We start from the raw sequence: 23,058 nt of genomic DNA, 5'->3' as shown, positions 1-23,058 counted from the left end.
TTTTCCAGTGGTCATGTATGGATGTGAGAGTTGGACTATAAAGAAAGCTGAGCGCTGAAGAATTGATGCTTTTGAACTGTGGTGTTGGAGGAGACTCTTGAGAGTCCCTTGGACTGCAAGGAGATCCAGCCAGTTCATCGTAAGGGAAATCAGTCCTGGGTGTTCATCGGAAGGACTGATGCTGAAGATGGAACTCCAACACTTTGGCCACCTGACGAGAACTGACTCATTGGAAAAGACCCTGATGGTGGGAAAGATTGAAGGCGGGAGAAGGGGATGACAGAGATGAGATGGTTGGATGGCATCACCGACTCAACAGACATGAGTTTGAGTAAATTCTGGGAGTTGTTGATGGACAGGGAGGCCTGGCGTGCTGCAGTCCATGAGGTTGCAAAGAGTCCAACACCTCTGAGCAACTGAACTGAACTGATCAGATATAAAATAAAAGAAATAGAAAAAATGTATCTTCCTTGAGATGAAAATTCAGGATTTAACTCCCTTAACAACTTTAATGTGTAACATATAGCAATGTTAACTATGTTTATCATACTGTACATTATAATACTAGAACTTATATATCCTATAACTTGAAGCCAAACTGAGCATTCTTAAGCATAGCCTAAGAAGTGGAATGTCTTGGCTTGTCTTTCTGCCAAAACCTTTCCTTAGAAACACAAAAAAACAGGAGCAGCCTGATCAGTCTCTACCTGCCATGCTGTGGGGCAAAATTCCCCTTCTTCAGGAGGGCCTTGGTATTTTCTTGTAGTTTTATTTTGCACTGGGAGGCTTGTGCGGTCTTAGTTCCTCAACCACGGATGGAACCTGGCCCCTCAGCAGTGAAAATGCAGGGTCTTAACCACTGAATCACCAGGTAAGTCCCTTCACGTAGTTCTTACAAAAGGTGGAGAGAGAGGATTCTTACCTCTCTCTTGTGATAACCCACTGAGAGAAGCGGGGGAGGTGGGAAGAAGGGGATGGAGCACCAGGAGTAGGAAAGAATGTGAAGTCCAAGACCAACCCTTATCTAAAAAAAAAAAAAAAAACCCTGGCTGGGTTTAGGGAATTGAGAAACCGCCTGCCTCCTAGGAGTGGATGTGGTCTGCTGATGGGCTATCTGTGCACAAGCTTCTTTTCTATTCTGTTTGTGCGGGCCAGCAACCCTTCTTCCTTTCCTTTCATCCTTGCCAGAAAGATTCCTCAGTTTAAACTCTGAGTGAAGAGATAACCCACTGGAACATTTAAATATGTGCTATGTGATACAGAATTAGAAGGCCCTGGAACAAATCTGACCCAGGTTTAGGGTGTGATGCTCTCAAGGGAAACTCTTTGAAGGGAACAGACCAAATGTTGCTTATGCAAGGGCATTCCCAACCAGACCCTGCCCACACAAGTCTGGGGCTCTGTTTGGCACCTGCCAGCCTGGTCTGACCTGCTGAAAGTACCAGGGATGGTCTCCAGGGGTCCTGGGGAGAATGAAGAAAGGGACTGGTATCCCACGCAGAGGAAAATTCCCAGAAGTATCCCATAGGCCTCCACATATTCTCTGCTAGTCCTTATGAAAGCTCCCCCTAGAGACTGACACTATGAGCACCATTAATTGCACAGAAGGGGAAACTGAGGTAGAGATGTGGGTTAAGTAAGTGAAGTCGCTCAGTCGTGTCCGACTCTTTGTGACCCCGTGGACTGTAGCCCACCAGGCTCCTCCATCCATGGGATTCTCCAGGCAATAATACTGGAGTGGGTTGCCATTTCCTTCTCCAGGCGATCTTCCCGACCTAGGCAGTGAACTTATCTAAACTCACATGGCCAGAAAGTTGCTGAGATTTGAATGTCATTGACTCCTACTCCAGGAGAGAAGATTAGCTCTTCCCTTCCTTTGTTTGCCCCAGATTTCTTCCCTGCAGTATTCTGATCACCTAACACCTCTCAGTATTCTCCGAGTAGTCCACGCCCTTTCTAACATCCAAACCCTTATACTAGAAGGTGTCTCTGCCTGAATGAGTGAGCTTGAGAAGCTCATTTCAGAATCAGATAATGTTAACTCCTCTCCCAGGCAGACTTCAGCACCTCTCCAGGCACAGGTGGTCAGGGGATCCCTAGACACTAAGGAACTTGAAAAATGCTACTATGAACTATTTAACAATAAGCAATTTATTTAAATCTCTAATTGAAACTGCCAGTGGCTGTCTTAGGTCTTAGATGGCTATAAAAGTCTGGTTATAGCATTGAGCAGCAGCTAAAAATATTTTAAAAATCTTTAAAAGTCAATCAAATACTAAAGCATCAAATAAGCCAACTACAGGGAGAGGAAAAAGAAATACATATATTTTTATACATTATTTTATATATAATCTATGTAAAATATATATTTCTTTTTTAAAATGACAAATCACTTTTCTCTTCACAGCTCTCCTAAAGGGAGATAAGAATTCACTTTCTTTTTTGGTCATCCCATGTGGCTTGAGGGATCTTAGTTCCCCAACCAGGGACTGAACCAGTACCTCCCGCAGTGGAAGCTTGGAGTCCTAACCACTGGATAGCCAAGGAAGTCCCAAATTCAAATTGCTTTTGAGGGCTTATGGTAAAGGCTGATCATAAGATCTGTACTACCACTTCAGCTCTGGTACACTTCTAGAATATGAGCCATCACAGAACAATAATGTTTATACTCTTAAGCAAAACAACGACAGCAAAATTGAGTACAGAAGGTGTTCTATGACACGCTAAACCCTTTTTTCCACATCTTTCATAAGGCACAAGAGACATGGTCTAATCCAGGTCATCGCCATGAACATGAAATGACAATGCTACACAGCTTCCAGAGGTGTGAGTGGCAGGAGCCCCAGACGACTAGCAGTTTTTATACCTTCTCATAATTCTCAATCAGGTTTTCAACTGAGCTACAAGGTGATGATGTCAGAATAGTTGGCTTAAGTATCCCTTCTCCAAGCTTTTAATGTACCACTTCCAATTAGCTGTAGGCTTAAGTGCCAGGTAAGGCTGAATGGCATCACCGACTCGATGGACGTGAGTTTGAGTGAACTCTGGGAGTTGGTGATGGACAGGGAGGCCTGGCGTGCTGCAATTCATGGGGTCATAAAGAGTCGGTCGGACATGACTGAGTGACTGAACTGAACTGAAGCAAACTTCTAAAACTGAGTGACAGAAGAAAACACACAGATTCCAAGGAAGTGACTTGCGCATAAATACATGGATTGCAAAGGGTTATCTGGCAGCAAAACAAGCAGAGGAGACACAGTGCATGCCATACTGCCAGGAAGAATGACCAGGTCAAAATGGCACAGTTGCCCGTTCATCACTTCTCTGGGCATCTAGAATCTCACAGACAGGGATGGTTACTACAGACACAGAACTTTCTGCTTAGTTCATTAAACTGACCTATGAAATAGGAGAATGTGTTGAGAGTCTTTTTCCAGCTAAAGCCATTGATAATGATTCTGCACCAGGCGGTAATGAGAAAATAAGTTCTGTTCTTATTTGTCCTGACTTCTTCCTGGTAAGACTTGAGAAAATTCATTAAGATGAGTTTCTCTCTTGAAAACAGTGTTTCACTTTTTGTGCTTGAAGGGCTTTGTAAAACACAGAAGCACTCTTTAATTAACTGGGGAATTTCTCCCTGAGCATAGCAAAGTTGTAATGAATTAACAGATACCTGTTAAATAATACCTCTAGATTTGGGGAAGGCTTTTTTTTAAAACCACTACTAGTCAATTCTGACAATCCCTAGACTGTAAGTTTAAAAATTCAAGTGCTAAAAAAAATAAAATTCAAGTGCTTGAATTCAGCAGTCACTTACTTAGTCACTCACTCTCTCTTCACCTCTAGTTAGTATGCACTGTATTCTGTATTAGGTTTTAAAACATACAAGACTTCCCTGGCAGTGCAGAAGGTAAGGCTCTGTGTTCAACTGCAGGAGGCAGTTTCGATCCCTGGTTGGGGAACTAAGATCCCACATGCCAAGCGGGGTGGCCAAAAAAAATAAATAAATAAGGGATACAGTTCTGCCCCCCAAAGACCTGTTTAGGGGTGAATTAGTTTCTTACTGCTGCTCTAACAAATTACCACAAATTCAGGGGCTTAAAACCCAAATTTATCATCTAGCTGGCCCGGAAGTTAGAAATCCTAAATGGATCTCACAGGTTAAAATCACAGTGTTGGCAAGGCTAGCTACATTCCTTCCAGAGGCTCTAGGGAGAATCATCCCCTTGCCTTTTCCAGTGACTAGATGCCATGCACATTCCTTGGCTCACGGCCTCTTCCTTCATCTTCAAAGCGTACCATTTCAACCTCTGCTCTGTCCTCCCATCTCTTTCTCTGTTACTATGACCTTTCTTCTTATAAGGACATCTAGATGATTATACACAGCCCACTGGATAACCCAGGACAACTACCCAGCTCAAGATCCTTAATTTAATCATATCTGCACTGTCCCTTTGCCATAAATGGTAATATACTCACAGGTTTGGCAATTAGGACATGGATGTCTCTGGGGGAGTCACTTTTCAGCCTCCCGTAAGAAAACTGACAGAAATAAAACCATGAATTTCAGCAAGAGCTGCTATTCTTTATTCTTGAAGTCCTGTCTCTGAACCTTACTTACTCTTAACAAAATTCCTAAAAAGCTTGGTTACCTGCTAAACCACATCACAGCACGGCAAATCACAGTGCAAAAAAATGGAGGACATGTTAGGGTCCTAAATTCAGGATATTAACATCAGAACAGGAAACATAAAATAAAATGCAGACATGCTGCAGGACAAACCTGAAATCTTAAAATTATATATATATTATATATATATATATGTTAGTGTATTCAAGAAAGCCAAAAAATATATAAGAATTTTAGAAGCGTCTAAATTTTAAAATGTTTTACAGTATGCTCAATCTGATACTGATTTTTTTTTTAATATTCTTGTTTTGGGGTTTTCCAAATAATTGGAATAATTCCATAAACAAACAATGCATTTTTAAACATGTTTGAAAACTGAAGAAATAAATGTTCGGAAGTCTTTAGAAACCTCTATATGCTTGAAAGTCAAGTGATGCATTACTATTCCTGTAATTTTAATCCAATTTTAGATATATGCAGGTAGTAAAAGAAATTTTCAAAGCAAAAAACTGTATCTGGGTTATACTTTTCATTAGTAGCCTCCAGTCCACTAATGACTTCAACCATGTATACAGTCCTTACAACACTAGTTCAGGAAAAAAAGAAATCTAAAAATATTCAAACAATAGTAGTCACAAAAAATACCCCTGATTTTTTTTCTGATATTGATTTTTATAGCCTATATATACAGTCACAGAAAAAAAATAACGATATAAAACCAAGGATTAATAGTGATTATCACTAAAAGTATTACTGATGAGTTAAAATAAAGGTGCTTTTATTTTTTTCTTAACCTTTCTTTTAACTTCTTCTATAACAAACATACATTATCTTTGCAACCAGAAAAATATATGCTGAAATGTAATTTTTAATGATTTGGTAGTTAAAGTATATTTGGTAGTTAAAAGTATAGGCTTCAATTCTCTGGAAATAGTCAATTAAATTAGAATACTCCTTTCTACTATAAAGCCACATTTATTAATTATTTTTATTTATTAATTAAAGATCTGTTCTACACCATTACCAAGCAATATTCTGATTTGTTGTTGTTGATCTCTCTGCTCCACACATTTATTTTTAAGCTTTTTATTTTATATTGGGGTATAGCTGATTAACAATGTTATGACACTTTCAAGCGAACGGCAAACAGACTAGCCCTACATATACATGCATCCTCTCTCCCCCAAACTCCCCTCCCCTCCAGGTAACATTCTGATTATTAATTTACCCTCTCAGCTGCAGGGAAATGGATATCCTGGAATCTGTTCTTTAATCACTGACCCGTTATAGGTTTCTTTTAAATGCATTTTAATATGGCTAAAATCAGACTTCTGTATTCATATATACCAAATACTTAACAGTCATATGTGTGTAAATCATGAAGTCAGTTATAGATATGATCCAAAGAAGAGCAACACAGGTAAACTTAGTATTAGCATATTCACACCCCCAAAAGATAAATCTTACTCTACTTTTACTTCTTGAAATTCCATTCATGTATGCACACCTCACCACTCACAGATGAGAAACCAAAGAGCACATTTTTCAGGCATTTCTCATCCCTCCTGCTTTACGGAAGAAAGAAGGATAGGAAGAGAGAGGGAAAGGAAAGAAAAACAGGAAAAGGAGAAAAATAAAGGGAGGAGAGAGAAAAATCAAGTTTTGCCCTGGATACTTAATCTGGATCAGCACTACACCACAAACCTTCATTTTAAAAATACCATCTCCCTGCTCCTTTCATAGATTAGTCAGAAGTGAGCACAGGCTTCTCAAGGACTTCCAGAATTACTAATTTTACAACCTGAACCAAAGAGAGATCTACATAACATGATGCAGGGCTCCTAGTTACAGCACTTCGTATCTGCTGCAATGTCATCTAATAAGCATAAGAGCTAGTAAAACTCCTCAATTTAAAATACATCTTTTCTATCAATTTGAAAATTACACCACCTTCTAACTCAAGAGCATAAACGGAATATTCATGTCATACCCAGGAGATGAAACAATAAATCTGAAATGTTGGAAAGATTTGGCTTATAAGAAAATGAAGCAAAAAACTGTACATAGGAAAATCAGGTAAGTATCAGAAAGGAGAGGATGTCAGAAGTGGCCAGCACCCAGATTCTTAAACAGTTCCTTCTTTCCTCATTCCCCTTTTCTGCTGATACTATTTAAAATGGAAAGGACAAATTTATGCACAAAAGTATGTCATTTCATAGATACTTTTATTATTCCTAAAAGAACATCATTTCACAGGTTCTTCAGCAACCAGAGCCATGGACATCCACATTTACTGAAGTCAAATAAGTTGTGCCACGTGTGTCTGGCTCTTTGTGACCCTTTGGACTATAGCCCGCCAGCCTGCTCTGTCCATGGGATTTTTCAGGCAAGAATACTGGAGTGGGTTCCCATTTCCTTCTCCAGGGGATCTTCCCGACCCAAGGATCGAACCTGCGTCTCATGTGTCTACTGCATTGCAGGCAGATTCTTTATCACTGAGCCATCAGGAAAACCCGTAAGATGGCTATTATAGCCCATTTTTTAAAATAAAGAAGTAGAACTTTCCTACAGACAGTTTAAGACTATAATTGACAGACTTCAGTTGGACTGTACCCTGGATGAGGGTACAATGACCTACGTGACAACGAACAAGGGCACGGGAACAGCCAACAGTTGCCTCTGCCAGCCCAGGGGGGTTAGGGTGGAAGACAGCATAATGCCATGGGTGCCATGAAGCCTAGAGTCAGGCTTTTGCTAGTGGGGTTACCTGAGGGACAGCTTCCTGTGACCTCACTGAGGACCAGGTCCCTCATCTGTAACACTGATCTATGCTCCCAATGCTTTCGAGATAATCAATATAAAGTGCCTGCCTCCTGCAAAGGCAAGGAGAGCCCCAGTGGTTCAAACACAGCAATCAGCATTTCTGGTCTCACTCAGGGAGCCAAAAGCATTTTCTCATTTACGGACTTGATTTAGAGCCATGGCAAATAAACAATAACTGAGTCCAAAGCACTTTGTGAAAGACTTTACTTCAAAACCATTTCATTTTTTTTTAACAGCCCACAAAGAGAAAGCAAAAAGGAAGATGGAAAATGACCCAAAATTACTAGATATTCAACAAAAGTATAAAGCTAAAACAGAGGTTTTACAGTAAAATTGGCTTTAAAATAAGTTGCCTTTTACTTATCACAAACACTGATCGCATTGCTATCACAAAACAGCACAGAGCTTTTATCTTTTCTATTTGAAAGCCAAAAGCAAAAACTGTACATAAGAAAATGTGGAACAGGTTTCTATCAGTAATTAAATACATGAATTTGGGTGTTCAAATACGCAATTTGTTTCTCATAGCAAACATTAGGAAAAATTTTGCCAACGGTTTTCCAAGAAATTTCAATAACTTCATCACATCACTAAAAATTTTAATCACATATAAAAATGCAATCCAAAGAAAATTATTTGTTTGCTGTCGCTAAGAGACACCAAAGGAAACTTTAAAACACTCCATTGTTTCTGAATTTGAAATTTCATGTATTTCAGAAAACAGTTACATACAATCCATGTAATGGCTGCACTTCCACATTTTAAACACACACACACAAAGTGATAACTATGCTACCATTTTTCACTTTTGTAAGTCATTTAGAACCTGAAGTTTAATGTATTTCAGCATTACAGTTGAACACTAAAGATTTCTACTATATTTTACAGATCTTCCAATAATAAGTTATCAACAATCCTAAATACATAAAGACATAACTTTTTCAAGCCATAAGTAAGAGAATAAAGGCCTGGGTGTTTTTCTTAAACAAGAGGCATTATGAAGTTAACAACTACATAATCTTATGAATGCTTCTTGGAGATGACTAAGATCTCACAGGCAAGAGAAACAGGGACCAGATTTATCCATACACTTTTAACGACTCAAAAGTGGACAAAATATTTCAAACAATGGTTTTAAAACACTGGACATGGAGCTACAAAGGACAGTGATTCCTGAGAGACAGGAAACAAGCAAGGTAACCATATGAAGCCTCAGTTCAGTTCATTGGCTCAGTCGTGTCCGACTCTTTGCGACCCTGTGGACTGCAGCACGCCAGGCTTCCCTGTCCATCACCAACTCCTGGAGCTTGCTCAAACTCATATCCATCAAGTTGGTGATGCCATCCAACCATCTCATTGTCATCCCCTTCTTCTCTTGTCCTCAATCTTTCCCAGCATCAGTGTCTTTTCCCACGAGTCAGTTCTTCGCATCAGGTGGCCTAAGTATTGGAGTTTCAGCTTCAGCATCAGTCCCTCCAATGAATATTCAGGACTGACTTCCTTTAGCGTTGACTGGTTTGATCTCCTTGAAATCCAAGGGACTCTCAACAGTCTTCTCCAACACCACAGTTCAAAAGCATCAATTCTTCGGTGCTCAGCTTTCTTTATAGTCCAACTCTCACATCCATACGTGACCACTAGAAAAACCATAGCTTTGACTAGACGGACCTTTGTTAGCAAAGTAATGTCTCTGCTTTTCATAGCTTTTCTTCCTAGGAGCGAGCATCTTTTAATTGCATGGCTGCAGTCACCATCTGGAGTGATTTTGGAGCCCAAGAAAATAAAGTCTATCACTGTTTCCATTGTTTCCCCATCTATTTGCCATGAAGTGATGGGACTGGATGCCACGATCTTAGTTTTTTCAATGTTAAGTTTTAAGCCAAAACTAGATGGGAGCAAAATATGAAGCCTACTGCCTGGATAGAATTTCCAGACTGTGGCCCAAAGAACAGGAAGCCAGGCAAGGGTCTGGTGATCACCCTGAGTTGAGGAGACGAAGCTAGGAGTTCAAGGATTCCAAGATGCCTTTTTTGCAGGGCAGAATACCAGAGAGAAGAAGGTTACAAAGACAGAAAACCCTGGAGATGTGCTGGGGTACCCCTCAAGTCTTCAGTTGACCAACCCACGTGTGTGAGCAAACTACCCAAGAACCTACCCTAAAAGGATGAGAGGGAATAATCCCTAAAGCTCACATAGGCTGGAAATGGCTCCTTCTGTTCCCACTAATCAGAGTGGAAAACCTCATAATTAACAGGACATTAGGTAGAATATTTAGAAGGGTTTTATCTCAGTAGGAGGTAAAACTAGAGTAAAAGCTGCTCTGGTTCTATCTAAGAAAGCTTAAAAGCAAGACATGAAAAGGGCAAACCCTTTCTAAGTGACTTAACTATGTACCATAACAAAGCTCAAGAACACAAAAATATTCAGCACCCAACAAGATAAAATTCAAATGTCTGGCATCTTAGCAGAAATTATTAGGCATGTAAAGAAGCAGGCAAATACAATCCACCATAAGGAGATAAGCCAATTAAGTAAAACTGACCCAGAACTGACACTAACAAGTTAGAATTAGCAGACATAAAAAACGGTTACTATGTGTAACCACTCAAGAAAAATTTGAAATTTTTAAGAAATTAAGAAATTTGAAAGATCCTAACTGAACTTCTAGAGGTAAAAACTAGTCTGGGAAGAAAGACACATTGGATGGAAGTAACAGCACATTAGGCAGTCACAGAATGACAACTCTATGCCAGTATTTTATAAGTAATATTTCTTGATAACTTTCTTTTCCCCTTCACACTCTTAACCAATTTGCAGAGGGAAAAAAAAAGATTAGTGGATTTAAAGTAATAGCAACTAAAAGGAAACTGTAGTTTAAAAAAAAAAAAACACTGGAAAGAAATGAACAGGGCATCAGCGAGCTATCAACAACTTCAAACTGTCTAATGTGTACATAAATGGAGTCTTCAAAGGAAGAGGAAGAGAAAAAAATGTTTGAAGAAATAACAGTTGAAATTTTTCTAAATCAAATGAAAGCTATACACGCATAAATTTAAGCAGCTCAACAAACTCCAAGCATAAGACACATGAGTAAAACACAGACATATACATCAAATTGCTTGAGATCAATGTTTAAGAAAAAACTTTTAAAACAACTAAAGGAAAAACTGGCTTCCCGGGTGGCACGGTGGTAAAGAATCCACCTGTCAATGCAGAAGATGGAGAGATGTGGGTTTGATTCCTGGGTTGGGAAGATCCCCTGGAGGAGGAAATGGCAAACCACTCCAGTCTTCTTGTCTGGAGAATCCCACTGACAGAGGAGACTGGCAGACCCCGGTGCCTGGACGTGCGAAGACTGACACGACTGAGCACACACACAAAGAAAAATCTACACATTATTTACAGAGCAACAAAGATAATGATGATCACCAATTTCTCTTCCTAGACAAAGTAAGCCAGAAGACAGTGGAATATCTTAAAAGAAAAAAAAAAAAAAGATCAACCTATAATCTTTAATCCAATGACACTTATTTTTCAAAAATGAAGGCAAAATAAGATTGTTCATGGTCAGAAACATTAAAAGAAATTCTTCAAACAGAAGAAAAATAATTACCCAAGATAAGCTCACCATCTCAAGATCCTAAATTTAAACACATATTTGAAGAACCTTCCATCCTATACAGTAACACTCACAGGATCCAAGAAAAAGGACATGGACATTTTGGGGGCTATTATTATGCTTACTACACACATGAAGAAATTACTAAAAACGTTACACTAAAAAATAATAATAATGTAAGATAAAACATGATTTTGTTTAATGGAAACTGAATATAATTAAGAAAACAAGACATACGAAAATCACAAGACTCCTTTGTACTTAAGCAATATTTACATATTTACACTATTGCAAGTGCTATGCTTTAATAAAGAACTCAAAGGCAATCAAAAATCTGGTCTGAAAAAACACCCACCCCTCCTATCTTCTTTCATGAACTGCTCTATCAAATTAATTTTAAAGAGAAGTTGAAATTAAGCTAACTATGAATATTCTGTATGTAGGGTTTCTTGATAAATTTTCTTCCCCTTTCATACTTTTAACCAATATGCAGACTCTTATGCTAAGTGGATTTATGGCCCATCAAGAATTTCAGCACTTGTAATACACATTTTTCCTTACATGAAATGCTTCAATGACTGACCAAACTGACCTATTATAACATTTTAGAATTAGTACTGCAATTTCTGAGAAGAATTTCTCAGCTTCTGAGAAGCTGCAAATGAGTAAAATTAATCTTTTTCTACTTGCATGCATATCCCCATGCCAGTAAAAACTAGAATCAAGGCTTCCCATTCAGCAGTAAAGTCACATTTTTAACATAACCTTGGAAGTATAACTTTCATCCCAAGTTAATAATTTGTCATAATATTAGCCATCCCACCCCATCACACCTAAAAAGAAATTCCACAGTCTTACAAATAGGCTTCCTCATTCTATAATTTATTAATTATCTGAATAACCATTAAGCAAATAAATGGAAAAGATTTTCTTTAAACATACAATTTAATATTACAATTTGATATTACTTCTCTATCCAAACACTATTAACTTGGAATAACAGTTCTAATCCTTAGTGTAGGACACATGTTTAGAGAAGCAAGGACCAATCTACAAAAGTAATTCTCTTTGGTGATAATGCGGTGGTGAACTATTTCACTTGACTCTCCTCCAAGCAAAGTCAGGGGCTATGTAAAAACCAAAATCAGGGCTTTGAAGCCACTGTATTTGTTCACCGACTTCATCTATTTCCATTTAATGATTAAAACTCTGTTTAACAGAAGCCAAACCCATTCGGCCATCGTCTGAGTTCCTGAGATGCCAAGCCAACATTTAGTTTCACATGAGAGACCTCACTGACAAGCACACACCGAAACCCCGCTTACCAGGGGCTGCTAATCATTACCGTGGGCAGAGATGAGAATGCTGACAGGCTCACCGAAGACGAACTGATTGCACATGCAGAAAGCCTCATTACCTCGACCTCAGCTTCCCTTCTCTGATCTCGATGATCACAAGAGAAAACGTACCTATTTACCCTGATGTTTTTAGAACTCTTGCCAAGACTACTGATCACTATTTTTTTTTCAATTTTTATTGGAGTATAGTTGATTGACAATGTTATATTAGTTTCTGCTGTAGAGCAAAGTGAACCAGTTATATATATTTATATGTTTATATTTACATTTATACATACATATATTTATATGTTTTTATATATATACATATATATACACACACACTCTTTTTTAGATTCTTCTCCCATGTAGGTCATTATACAGTATTCCCTGTGCTATAAACCAGGTCCTTATTAGTTATCTGTTTCATATACAGTAGTTTGTATATATCAATCCTAATCTCCCAATTTATCCCTTCTCCCCCCTTCTCTTCACCCCCATCACAGAAGCCGTAGGTTTGTTTTCCACATCTGTGACTTTGTTTTATAAATAAGTTCATTTGCACCATTTTTTAGATTCCCATACAAGTGATATCATCGTATTTGTCTTTGTCTGACTTACTTCACTCAGTAGGACAATCTCTAAGTCCTACTTACTAACCAACTCTCCCCCTGATACGACACAAAAGCAATACTGCAAAGGAGTAATTAATCAAATAGATGAGATATCTGTGGCCACAAGTTGTAGTACTCAGTACGCTATTCATGTCCTAGGGCTAACCCCCTCAAAAAGAGTCCACAGCTTCCACGCTATTCAACCATAAAACAGAATTCTGAAGTTGTCACAACAACGGAAATGAAGTGCATTGTACCAAGTTTCAGAAGTCTGCCCTGATTAACGATGATTCAAACAAAAATATGCTTTTAAAAACCTCAAAAATGCACTTCCCCAAGTAGTTATTCTAGATCCAAACAATTTTATCTAAATAATGATTTTTACTCTCCCCACTTGTGTCAGTTACTTATTATTTGTTCTTTCACCTTTGAAAGGACTTTGAAGCTTCTATCACACAATCTGGTCAAACATGTTAACTGAAAATAATGAATTCAGAGTTTACACATTTAGTCATGTTTTTGATCAGACACAAAGCCAAAAAAGAAACAAACATATAAGAATTAAGCTTATAAGGAAATAAAAGTATATTAATATATACATTCTAGAAAAAGAGGTAAGTACATGTTAGCAGAATTTACACAAAAGTTAAACATAATTTTAAGAAAGTTGGAGAAACAAAAAAATCCACATGTAATTCTTGTAAGAACTTTAAAAATTAGATCGTTAAGTCAAGATTAAGTTTTAAAAATTAGGTCCTTCATTTTTGGCATATCAAATATTCATGTTTCATGGGTCCAAGGCACAAAATAATCCTTATCCTGTATATGCCATCCTGGCAAACAACGGACCATTTTATCTTATTCTTGGAACTTTTTTATCCTTTCAAAACTTCTACTATTTAGGGTTGCCTCACAAGAAAACCAGACAGTAAAGAATCTGCCTGCAGTGCAAGAGACCCGGGTTGGATCCCTGGGTCAGGAAGATCCCCTGGAGAAGGGAAAGGCTACCCACTCCGGTATTCTTGCCGGGAGATTCCCATGGACAGAAGAGCCTGGAGGAGTACAGTCCATAGCGTCTCAAAGAGTCAGACACAACTGAGTGACTAACACTTCCACTTCACACAAAAAAAATTACACAAAAAGGAGAAAATTCAGAAATTGCACCATAAGAAATGTCTGCAAAAATAAGAGAGCCTATTTGTCTGAGATGTTTATGGCTCCTGCATTTAAAAAGAGAATCTATATACTGCTGGCTCTTTATAAAAAGTAACTTCAGAACTGACCGAAACAATTAAGTTCAACTTTAAAAGCTTAAATTTTTCTTTCACTCACCTTTGTGTCTAGCAAGACAAAAAGAAGAATGGATTTAGAGCCCAGAGATTTAAATTTAAATTTTAGATTTCAATTTTTTGTTCAAGGTTCTAAAATAAACCAGGTGAGCTACCTTGAGCTAAACTCTTAAACAAACCTCTCTGAACCCCAGCTTTCCTTAACTACACAATTATCACAACCTCAACAAATCTTCTGGAGAAGGCAATGGCAACCCACTCCAGTACTCTCGCCTGGAAAATCCTATGGACGGAGGAGCCTAGTAGGCTGCAGTCCCTGAGGTTACTGCAAGTCGGACACGACTGAAAGGCTTCACTTTCCTTTTCCCTCTCATGCATTGGAGAAGGAAATGGCAACCCACTCCAGTGCTCTTGCCTGGAGAATCCCAGGGACGGGGGAGCCTGATGGGCTGCTGTTCATGGGGTCCCACAGAGTTGGACACGACTGAAGTGACTTAGCAGCAGCAGCAGCAACAAACCTTCATAGGTCCTTCTGATTCTAATAAGGAATTAACAACTCTGAACTCAATCAATTCCTGCCTCCCACTTCAATAAGAAATCTGTCCAATAAAATATCCAGAAAAATGTAATTCATTTTAATACTAGCTATTTTAAAATACACATAACAAAATTTTTAATTATTTTTTAAAATAAACCCTTGTTCTAAACCATCTGTGCCTAACTGCTCAGTCATGTCTGACTCTGCAACCCCAGGGACTGTAGCCCGCCCAAGCTCCTCTGTCCATGGAATTTTCCAGGCAGGAACATTCTTGGAGTGGGTTGCCAAGCCCTCCTCCAGGGGATCTTCCTGATCCAGGGATCGAACCCACGTCTCCTGCATCTCCTAAATTGGCATGCAGGTTCTTTACCACTGAGCCACCTGGGAAGCCACTCTAAACCAACCAACATAATCCAAATTTAAATATAAATTATTTAGTGTTTTTAATACTATAGATCAGCATTCCTCTCAAATACTGCAGTGAACCAAGAAGTTAAAACGGTTATTTCAAGAGGAATGAACTCCCTCTTATCCAGACTCCAACTGACACCTTCAAATTTCTGCCAACTTTTGTACTTCATTGGCAAAACCTCTAAAAAACTAACCTTGAAAATGACAAGAAGTTTTAGCATTCCAAGTGAGTATTATAATTCTTGATGTTCATTAAAGAAACCTAAAAATAGGGACCCCATGCCCCTGAAATTATTTGCCTCGATATATTTTATGAATGGTTTCAGGAAAGTTAATTACTGAAATTGATCTGCACAGTGCTCTTTGCAGTAGACCAGGGGTCCCCAACCTCCAAGATCTAATAATGCCTGATGATCTGAAGTGGAGCTGATGTAATAACAATAGGAAAAAAGTGCCCAATCAATGTAATGCACTTGAATCATCCTGAAACCATTCCCTCCCACTTGTCCGTAGAAAAACTGTCTTCCACGAAACCAGTCCCTAGTGCCAAAAAGGCTGGAGACCACTGCGTGGCTAGACATCTGTATTTACCTTAGTCCCCTATTGCTGCTGTAACAAATTACCACAAACTTAACGGCTTAAAACAACATAAATGTATAACCTTGCAGTTTTCAAGGTCAGAAGTTCAAAATGGGTTTTATTGGGCCAAGATCAAGGTATTGGCAGGGCTCCATTCTCTCTGGAAGCTCCAGTGAACAATGTTTCTTTTTGTTTTTCAGCTTTGCTTCCCTGATAGCTCAGTTGGTAAAGAATCCGCCTGCAATGCAGGAGACCCCAGTTTAATTCCTGGGTCAGGAAGATCCGCTGGAGAAGGGATAGGCTACCCACTCCAGTATCCTTGAGCTTCCCTTGTGGCTCAGCTGGTAAAGAATCCGCCTGCAATGTGGGAGACCTGGGTTCAACCCCTGAGTTGGGAAGATCTCCTGGAGAAGGCAAAGGCTACCCACTCCAGTATTCTGGCCTAGAGAATTTCATGGACTGTATAGTCCATGGGGTCACAACGAGTCGGACACAACTGAGCGACTTTCACTCACTTTGATAGGTACCCATGTTCTTTGGGCTCCGCCAACAAGGGTCGGTGCAGTTTTTCTCACATGTCTCCCACTAACTCTCCTGCCTCCTGTTTCATTTATCACCTTTGTGATTACAGTGGGGCTCACCTGGATAATCAGGGCACTGCCCCTTAAGATCAGCTGCTTGCTGCTACTGCTGCTAAGTCACTTCAGTCGTGTCGGACTCTGTGCGACCCCAGAGACGGCAGCCCACCAGGCTCCCCCGTCCCTGGGATTCTCCAGGCAAGAACACTGGAGTGGGTTGCCATTTCCTTCTCCAATGCGTGAAAGTGAAAAGTGAAAGTGAAGTCGTTCAGTCTATCCGACTCCTAGCGACCCCATGGACTGCAGCCCACCAGGCCCCTCCATCCATGGGATTTTCCAGGCAAGAGTACTGGAGTGGGGTGCCATTAAAATCAGCTGCTTAGTGAACTTAATTCCACCTATAACCCTAGTTTTAGTTTTCCCTTGCCATGGGAACAAATTCACAGGTTCTGGTGACTACGGTGTGGCCAAGTTTAGGAGACTTCCACCTACCACAACATTTATTATCTATTGAGAGAGCCTACTGACTGACTGCAAGGCAGACAAGCCCTGTGGAAATCACTTTAATGGGAATGACAAAAAAATAAAACTACAATTCAGTGGAGAAAAAATATAGAGATTAACACAGGTAGGTACACTTAGCAACAAAAGGCAGATGTACAGGGGATTTTTTTTTTTAATAATAATTTAAAATATGGTCGACTGAAGTCAAATGCTGTTAGAGATAAAATAGTTCTATATTAACCTTTTTTTTTGGCCGCATCACGTGGCATGTGGGATCTTAGTCCCTCCACCCACCTGGCTAAGGATCGAACCTGCACCCCCTGCATTAGAAACACTGGAAGCTCAGAATCTTAACCACTGGACTGACAGGGAAGTCCGATACTTGAATGTTATTTTGAGGAAAGACCTAGTGTAATATGCCACAAGGAACGAGGTCATTATCAAGCAGAATTTTAGGGACTGATAGGAACTTAAGAAATCATCTAGTCATTAAAACTAGTGGTCCACTGAGACCCAGGAAAATTGTAACTTTTCTAAGATCACTTGCTTAGGTAATTTCAGAAATAGGCCTTTAACCCAATTTCTTGGTTTTTAGTCAAAATATTAAGTGAGATGGCACAAAGAATAAATTGAATTAAGTACAATGTATTTAAGAAATAGAAGTAACATTTAACTAACTTTGAAAATACTGACTGCAGATTTTTCCAATTACAAGTTCTGCTTAATGTTTAAATGGTTATTTAGTAAATCCACCTTTGTACAATAACTTGCTGCTCAAAGATATTATAAACATGAGACCTCATATTTCATTCATCTAGTTTATGTTACATCATCGAGATCCTACTACATGCCAGGTAAGTCCTAGGTGAAAGAGATACAGCAGTGAAGGGCAACAAGAACAAGGTCCTGCTCTCATCAATCTTCAATTCCTAGGAAGAATCAGGGAAATAGATAAAAAAAGAACTGAATAAGTGTATCATATGTCAGGGAGAGGTTGTAATTAATATCACAGGGCTCTGAAGGAAGACTAGAGATGTGCATTCTCAATGTTAACTTGAAAAATAAACACGATGTGTAATGTTAAGAGTTTATGACAAGATGGTGATGAAAAATCTAATGTTTTAAGAAAACACAAACACACAGCATTGTTGTCAAGTTGAATGAGAACCCATTTCTCAACTCCTAACTAAAAATTAATACCAATTAAAATCTAAATCAAGACAGAGTGGAACTGATAAAAGAACAGGTATCTAGATCAATGGAACAGAATAAAAAGCCCAGAAATAGACCCACACAAGTAGAAACACCTGACTTTTGAAAAAAGGCACAAAACCAATTCATTGAAAAAAGAACAGTCTTTTCCACCAATGGTACTAGGACAACTGGATATCCACGTGCAAAATAGTAGTAACAAACCTAGACTTAGATCTTACACCTTAACAAAAAAATTAACACAAAATGAATCACAGTCCCAAATGTAAAATTCAAAACTATAAAGGTTCCAGAAGAAAAAACAAGAGAAATTTTACATGACCTTGGGTTTAGTGGGGAGTTTTTAGATACATATCAAAACCACAATCTAAGAAAAAAAAAGACAGGTAAGTTATACTTAATGAAATGTAAAACTTCTCTGTGAAGGATACCATTAATAAAATGAAGAAATTAGCCAAAGATTGGGAGAAAATATTCGTAAAACACATATCTGATAAAGGAGTTGTATACAAAAATATACAAAGAATTTTTAAAACTCAATAATAAGAAAACAACCCAATTTAAAAATGGGGACTTCCTGGTGATCCAATGGCTAAACCTCTGCTCTACCAATGCAGGGGCTGGAGTTCGATCCCTGGTCAGGAACCAGAAAGATCGCACATGCTGCAATGAGAACGGAAGGTCCTGGAGCAGCCAAGTAAGTAAATGAATATAAATAAATATTTTAAAATAAAAATGGACAAAGAATCTGAACAAACACCTCACTGAAGAAGATATACAGATGACAAATGACAAATGTTTATATGAAAAGTTGGTCAACATCATGCATCAATAGGGAAACACAAATTAAAACAACAATAAGGTGCTATTACACATCTACTAGAATGGCTAAAATCCCAAACACTTTCAATGCCAAATGCTGATGAAAATGCAGAAAAACAGGAACTCTCACTCACTGCCGGCGGGAAGGCACAATGGTACCCAGCCACTTTGGAACATGGTTTGACATGTCATAAAGCTAAACACAGTCTTCACATGCAACCCAGCAATCACACTCCTAGGAATTTATCCAATGCATTTGAAGATTTACATCCACACAAACAACTGCATGAGAATGTTTACAGAAGCTTTATTCATAATAGCCAGATCGAAACAATCTCAACAGGTAAATACATTTTTTAAAAAAAAAAAAAAAGGTCTTCCAGGACCTTCCCTATGATCCAGTGGTCAAGACGCTGTGTTTTCACTGCAGGGGGCTCAGGTTCAATCCCTGGTCAGGGAAGTTCCATGCCACACAGTGCAGCCAAAAAAAAAAAAAATCATCTTCCACACAATGGAATACTACTAAGAAAAAAAAGAGTGAACTGTATAAAGCCATGCAAAAATAAGGATGAATCTTAAAAACACACAACTAAGTAAAGCCAGTCTGAAAAGGCCATACACTATGATTAGATTTATGTGACCTTCGGAATAAAGGTAATATTATAAAGATAGTAAACAGTCTGTCATTGCCAGGAGGCTGGGAAGAAATGAGTTGAATAGGCAAAGTACACGGGATTTTTAGGATGGTGAAAGTATTCTACATATTATAATGGTGACTATATGACATTCTGCATTTGTCAAAACCCATAAAACTTAACAGCATACAGAGAAAACCTCAGGGTATGCAAATTTTAAATTATTTAGAAAGTTGGAAAATCCCAGAATGGAATGCAGACAGTGACAAAAGAATATAACAAACGTATGAAATAAATTCACCGCAGAGGTAAATGCTGACCTAAGTATCCTTAGAAGTAAGTGCAGTGTGACTATGTATAAAATAGGTCACTAATGAGAACCTACTGTTTAGCACAGAGAACTCTACTCAATTCTCTATGGTGATCTAAATGGGAAGAAAACCTAAAAATGAGGGGATATACGTATACATATAACTGATTCACTTTGCTGTACGACAGAAATTAATACATTATAAAGAAACTATACTCCCACAAAAAATTTCTTTAAAAGACAACAAAATTTAAATTTTACCATTTGCAACAAGATGAATAGACTTGGAGTGTATTATGCTTAGTGAAATAAGTCAGACAGAGAAAGACAAACACTGCATGATATCACTTACATGTGGAATCTAAAAAATAAAACAAACCAGTGAATATAACAACAACAACAAAAAAAACCAGATACACAGACATAGAGAACAAACTACAGAAGTGTTTAGCAGTGGGGAGAGGGAAGGAGGAAGGGGCATCATAGAGGCAAGAGATTAAGAGGTACAAACTAAATTATGTATGAAATAAGTAAGCTATAAGGATACACTGTACAGCAGAGGGAACACAGCCAATACTTTAAGGTAATTACAAATGGAATACAGTTTTTAAAAACTGTAAATCACTATGTTGTACACCAAAAACAGACACTATTGTATATCAATAAAAACATTTTTAAAGAAATAAGTGCGGTGTGTAAGGGAAAAGGCCAAAGGAAGTGTGCATAAGCTCTGTTGATAAAATTCTTTCTCACAGCGGGTATTTATAAACAATTCTAAAACCATCATATACTATGTTCTGGACTTGGAAAATTAAATAAACGATGGCTCCTGGGAGCCAGATTTCCCACTGTTGGAGTGGGTGTTGGCCAACAACAGAAGAAAGCTCTAATGATTCATGCGGTAACAGATTCGAGTTGCAGCAATCAGTTCTGAGCACATGTTTGTTGTTTTTCAGTCTCTAAGTCATGTCCAGCTCTTTTTGTGACCCCATGAACTGTAGCCCACCAGGCTCCTCTGTCCATGGAATTCTCCAGGCAAGAAGACCGGAGTGGTTTGCCATTTCCTTTTCCAGGGAATCTTCTTGACCCAGGGACTGAACACTCATTTCCTACATTGGCAGGCAGATTCTTTACCACTGAGCCACTTGGGGAGCTCATATTTAGCTTAATACAGATACTGCTGCTGCTACTGCTACGTTGCTTCACTCGTGTTCGATTCTGTGCGACCGCATAAACGGCAGCCCGCCAGGCCCCACAGTCCCTGGGATTCTCCAGGCAAGAACACTGGAGTGGGTTGCCATTTCCTCCTCCAGTGCACGAAAGTGAAAAGTGAAAGTGAAGTCGCTCAGCCGTGTCCGACTCTTAGCCACCCCATGGACTGCAGCCTACCAGGCTCCTCCGTCCATGGGATTTTCCAGGCAAGAATACTGGAGTCGGCTGCCATTGCCTTCTCCAATACAGATACAGAAGGGTGCAAATAGAAATATTTAAAAATATGAGTGTGTATGGCTTACTACACACAATATAGCTCCTTGCTCTGTCAGCTGAGAGGGCCTAGAAACAACACAACTCAGTAACAATGAGCACGCCAGATCTTGCTTTCTGATGCCATTCTCCAATAAAAGAAACCAGGGCTCCTTAGAGAAATGGCTGATTCTAGAGCTGGCCAAGGAATATAAAGATGAGCTTAGCTATCTTGCAATGCTAGAAAGCAAGTGCTCAAAAAAGAAAGAAAGAAAAGGCACCAACACTGGGGATATGTCAAGGCGACACAGGAACCAGGTCAAAGAGCTCCCAATGGCCAAAGCTGGAACAATCTGAGCACCAAAATAAAGGAGTGTTGCCTTCTACCCCAGAGTATAACATAAATATGCATAGTCTATACTGATATAACAAATGACTGAATAAAGAAATAAAAGTGGGGCTCTTCCCTGGTGGTTCAGAGGTCAAGACTTTGTGCTTCTGATGCAGGAGGCAGAGGTTGGACCCCTGTTTGGGGAACTAAGATCCCACATGCTGCAGAACATGGCCCCAAAAAATTAATTAATAATAACCATACACAAAAATAAACTCAAAATGGATTAAAGATCTAAATGTAAGACCAGAAACTATAAAACTCCTAGAGGAGAACATAGGCAAAACACTCTCCGACATACATCACAGCAGGATCCTCTATGACCCACCTCCCAGAATATTGGAAATAAAAGCAAAAATAAACAAATGGGACCTAATTAAACTTAAAAGCTTCTGCACATCAAAGGAAATTATAAGCAAGGTGAAAAGACAGCCTTCAGAATGGGAGAAAATAATAGCAAATGAAGCAACTGACGAACAACTAACCTCAAAAATATACAAACAACTCCTACAGCTCAATTCCAGAAAAATAAATGACCCAATCAAAAAATGGGCCAAAGAACTAAATAGACATTTCTCCAAAGAAGACATACAGATGGCTAACAAACACATGAAAAGATGCTCAACATCACTCATTATCAGAGAAATGCAAATCAAAACCACTATGAGGTACCATTTCACGCCAGTCAGAATGGCTGCGATCCAAAAGTCTACAAGCAATAAATGCTGGAGAGGGTGTGGAGAAAAGGGAATGCTCTTACACTGTTGGTGGGAATGCAAACTAGTACAGCCACTATGGAGAACAGTGTGGAGATTCCTTAAAAAACTGGAAATAGAACTGCCTTATGACTCAGCAATCCCACTGCTGGGCATACACAGAGGAAACCAGAAGGAAAAGAGACACGTGTACCCCAATGTTCATCACAGCACTGTTTATAATAGCCAGGACATGGAAGCAACCTAGATGTCCATCAGCAGAGGAATGGATAAGAAAGCCATGGTACATATACACAATGGAGTATTACTCAGCCATTAAAAAAGATACATTTGAATCAGTTCTAATGAAATGGATGAAACTGGAGCCTATTATACAGACTGAAGTAAGCCAGAAAAGAAAACACCAATACAGTATACTAACACATATACATGGAATTTAGAAAGATGGTAACAATAACCCTGTATACGAGACAGCAAAAGAGACACTGATGTATAAAACAGTCTTTTGGACTCTGTGGGAGAGGGAGAGGGTGGGATGATTTGGGAGAATGCCATTGAAACATGCATAATATCATATATGAAACAA

At 38.9% G+C, this 23,058-nt stretch overlaps 1 protein-coding gene across 2 annotated transcripts in view; it reads right to left on the bottom strand.

Annotated features, from left to right (window-relative positions):
* BICC1 (BicC family RNA binding protein 1) overlaps positions 1-23,058 on the bottom strand; it is a 351,439-nt gene that overhangs the window by 290,542 nt on the left and 37,839 nt on the right. The window contains exon 1 of one of the 2 annotated variants that reach the window (XM_010852022.1): positions 12,418-12,622. The exons of the other annotated variant lie outside the window; for it this stretch is intronic. Coding sequence (XP_010850324.1) covers positions 12,418-12,472 — 55 coding nt within the window. The 5' untranslated portion in view covers positions 12,473-12,622. Of the gene's footprint in view, positions 1-12,417; positions 12,623-23,058 lie in introns of those variants that run through there. 2 annotated transcript variants of the gene reach the window in all.

Source organism: Bison bison, unplaced genomic scaffold (assembly GCF_000754665.1).
Source record: "Bison bison bison isolate TAMUID 2011002044 unplaced genomic scaffold, Bison_UMD1.0 scf7180017864306, whole genome shotgun sequence".
NCBI lineage: Eukaryota > Metazoa > Chordata > Mammalia > Artiodactyla > Bovidae > Bison > Bison bison.
Note: the sequence above shows the minus strand (reverse complement) of the source record. Positions and strands in the feature narration are given on the sequence as shown.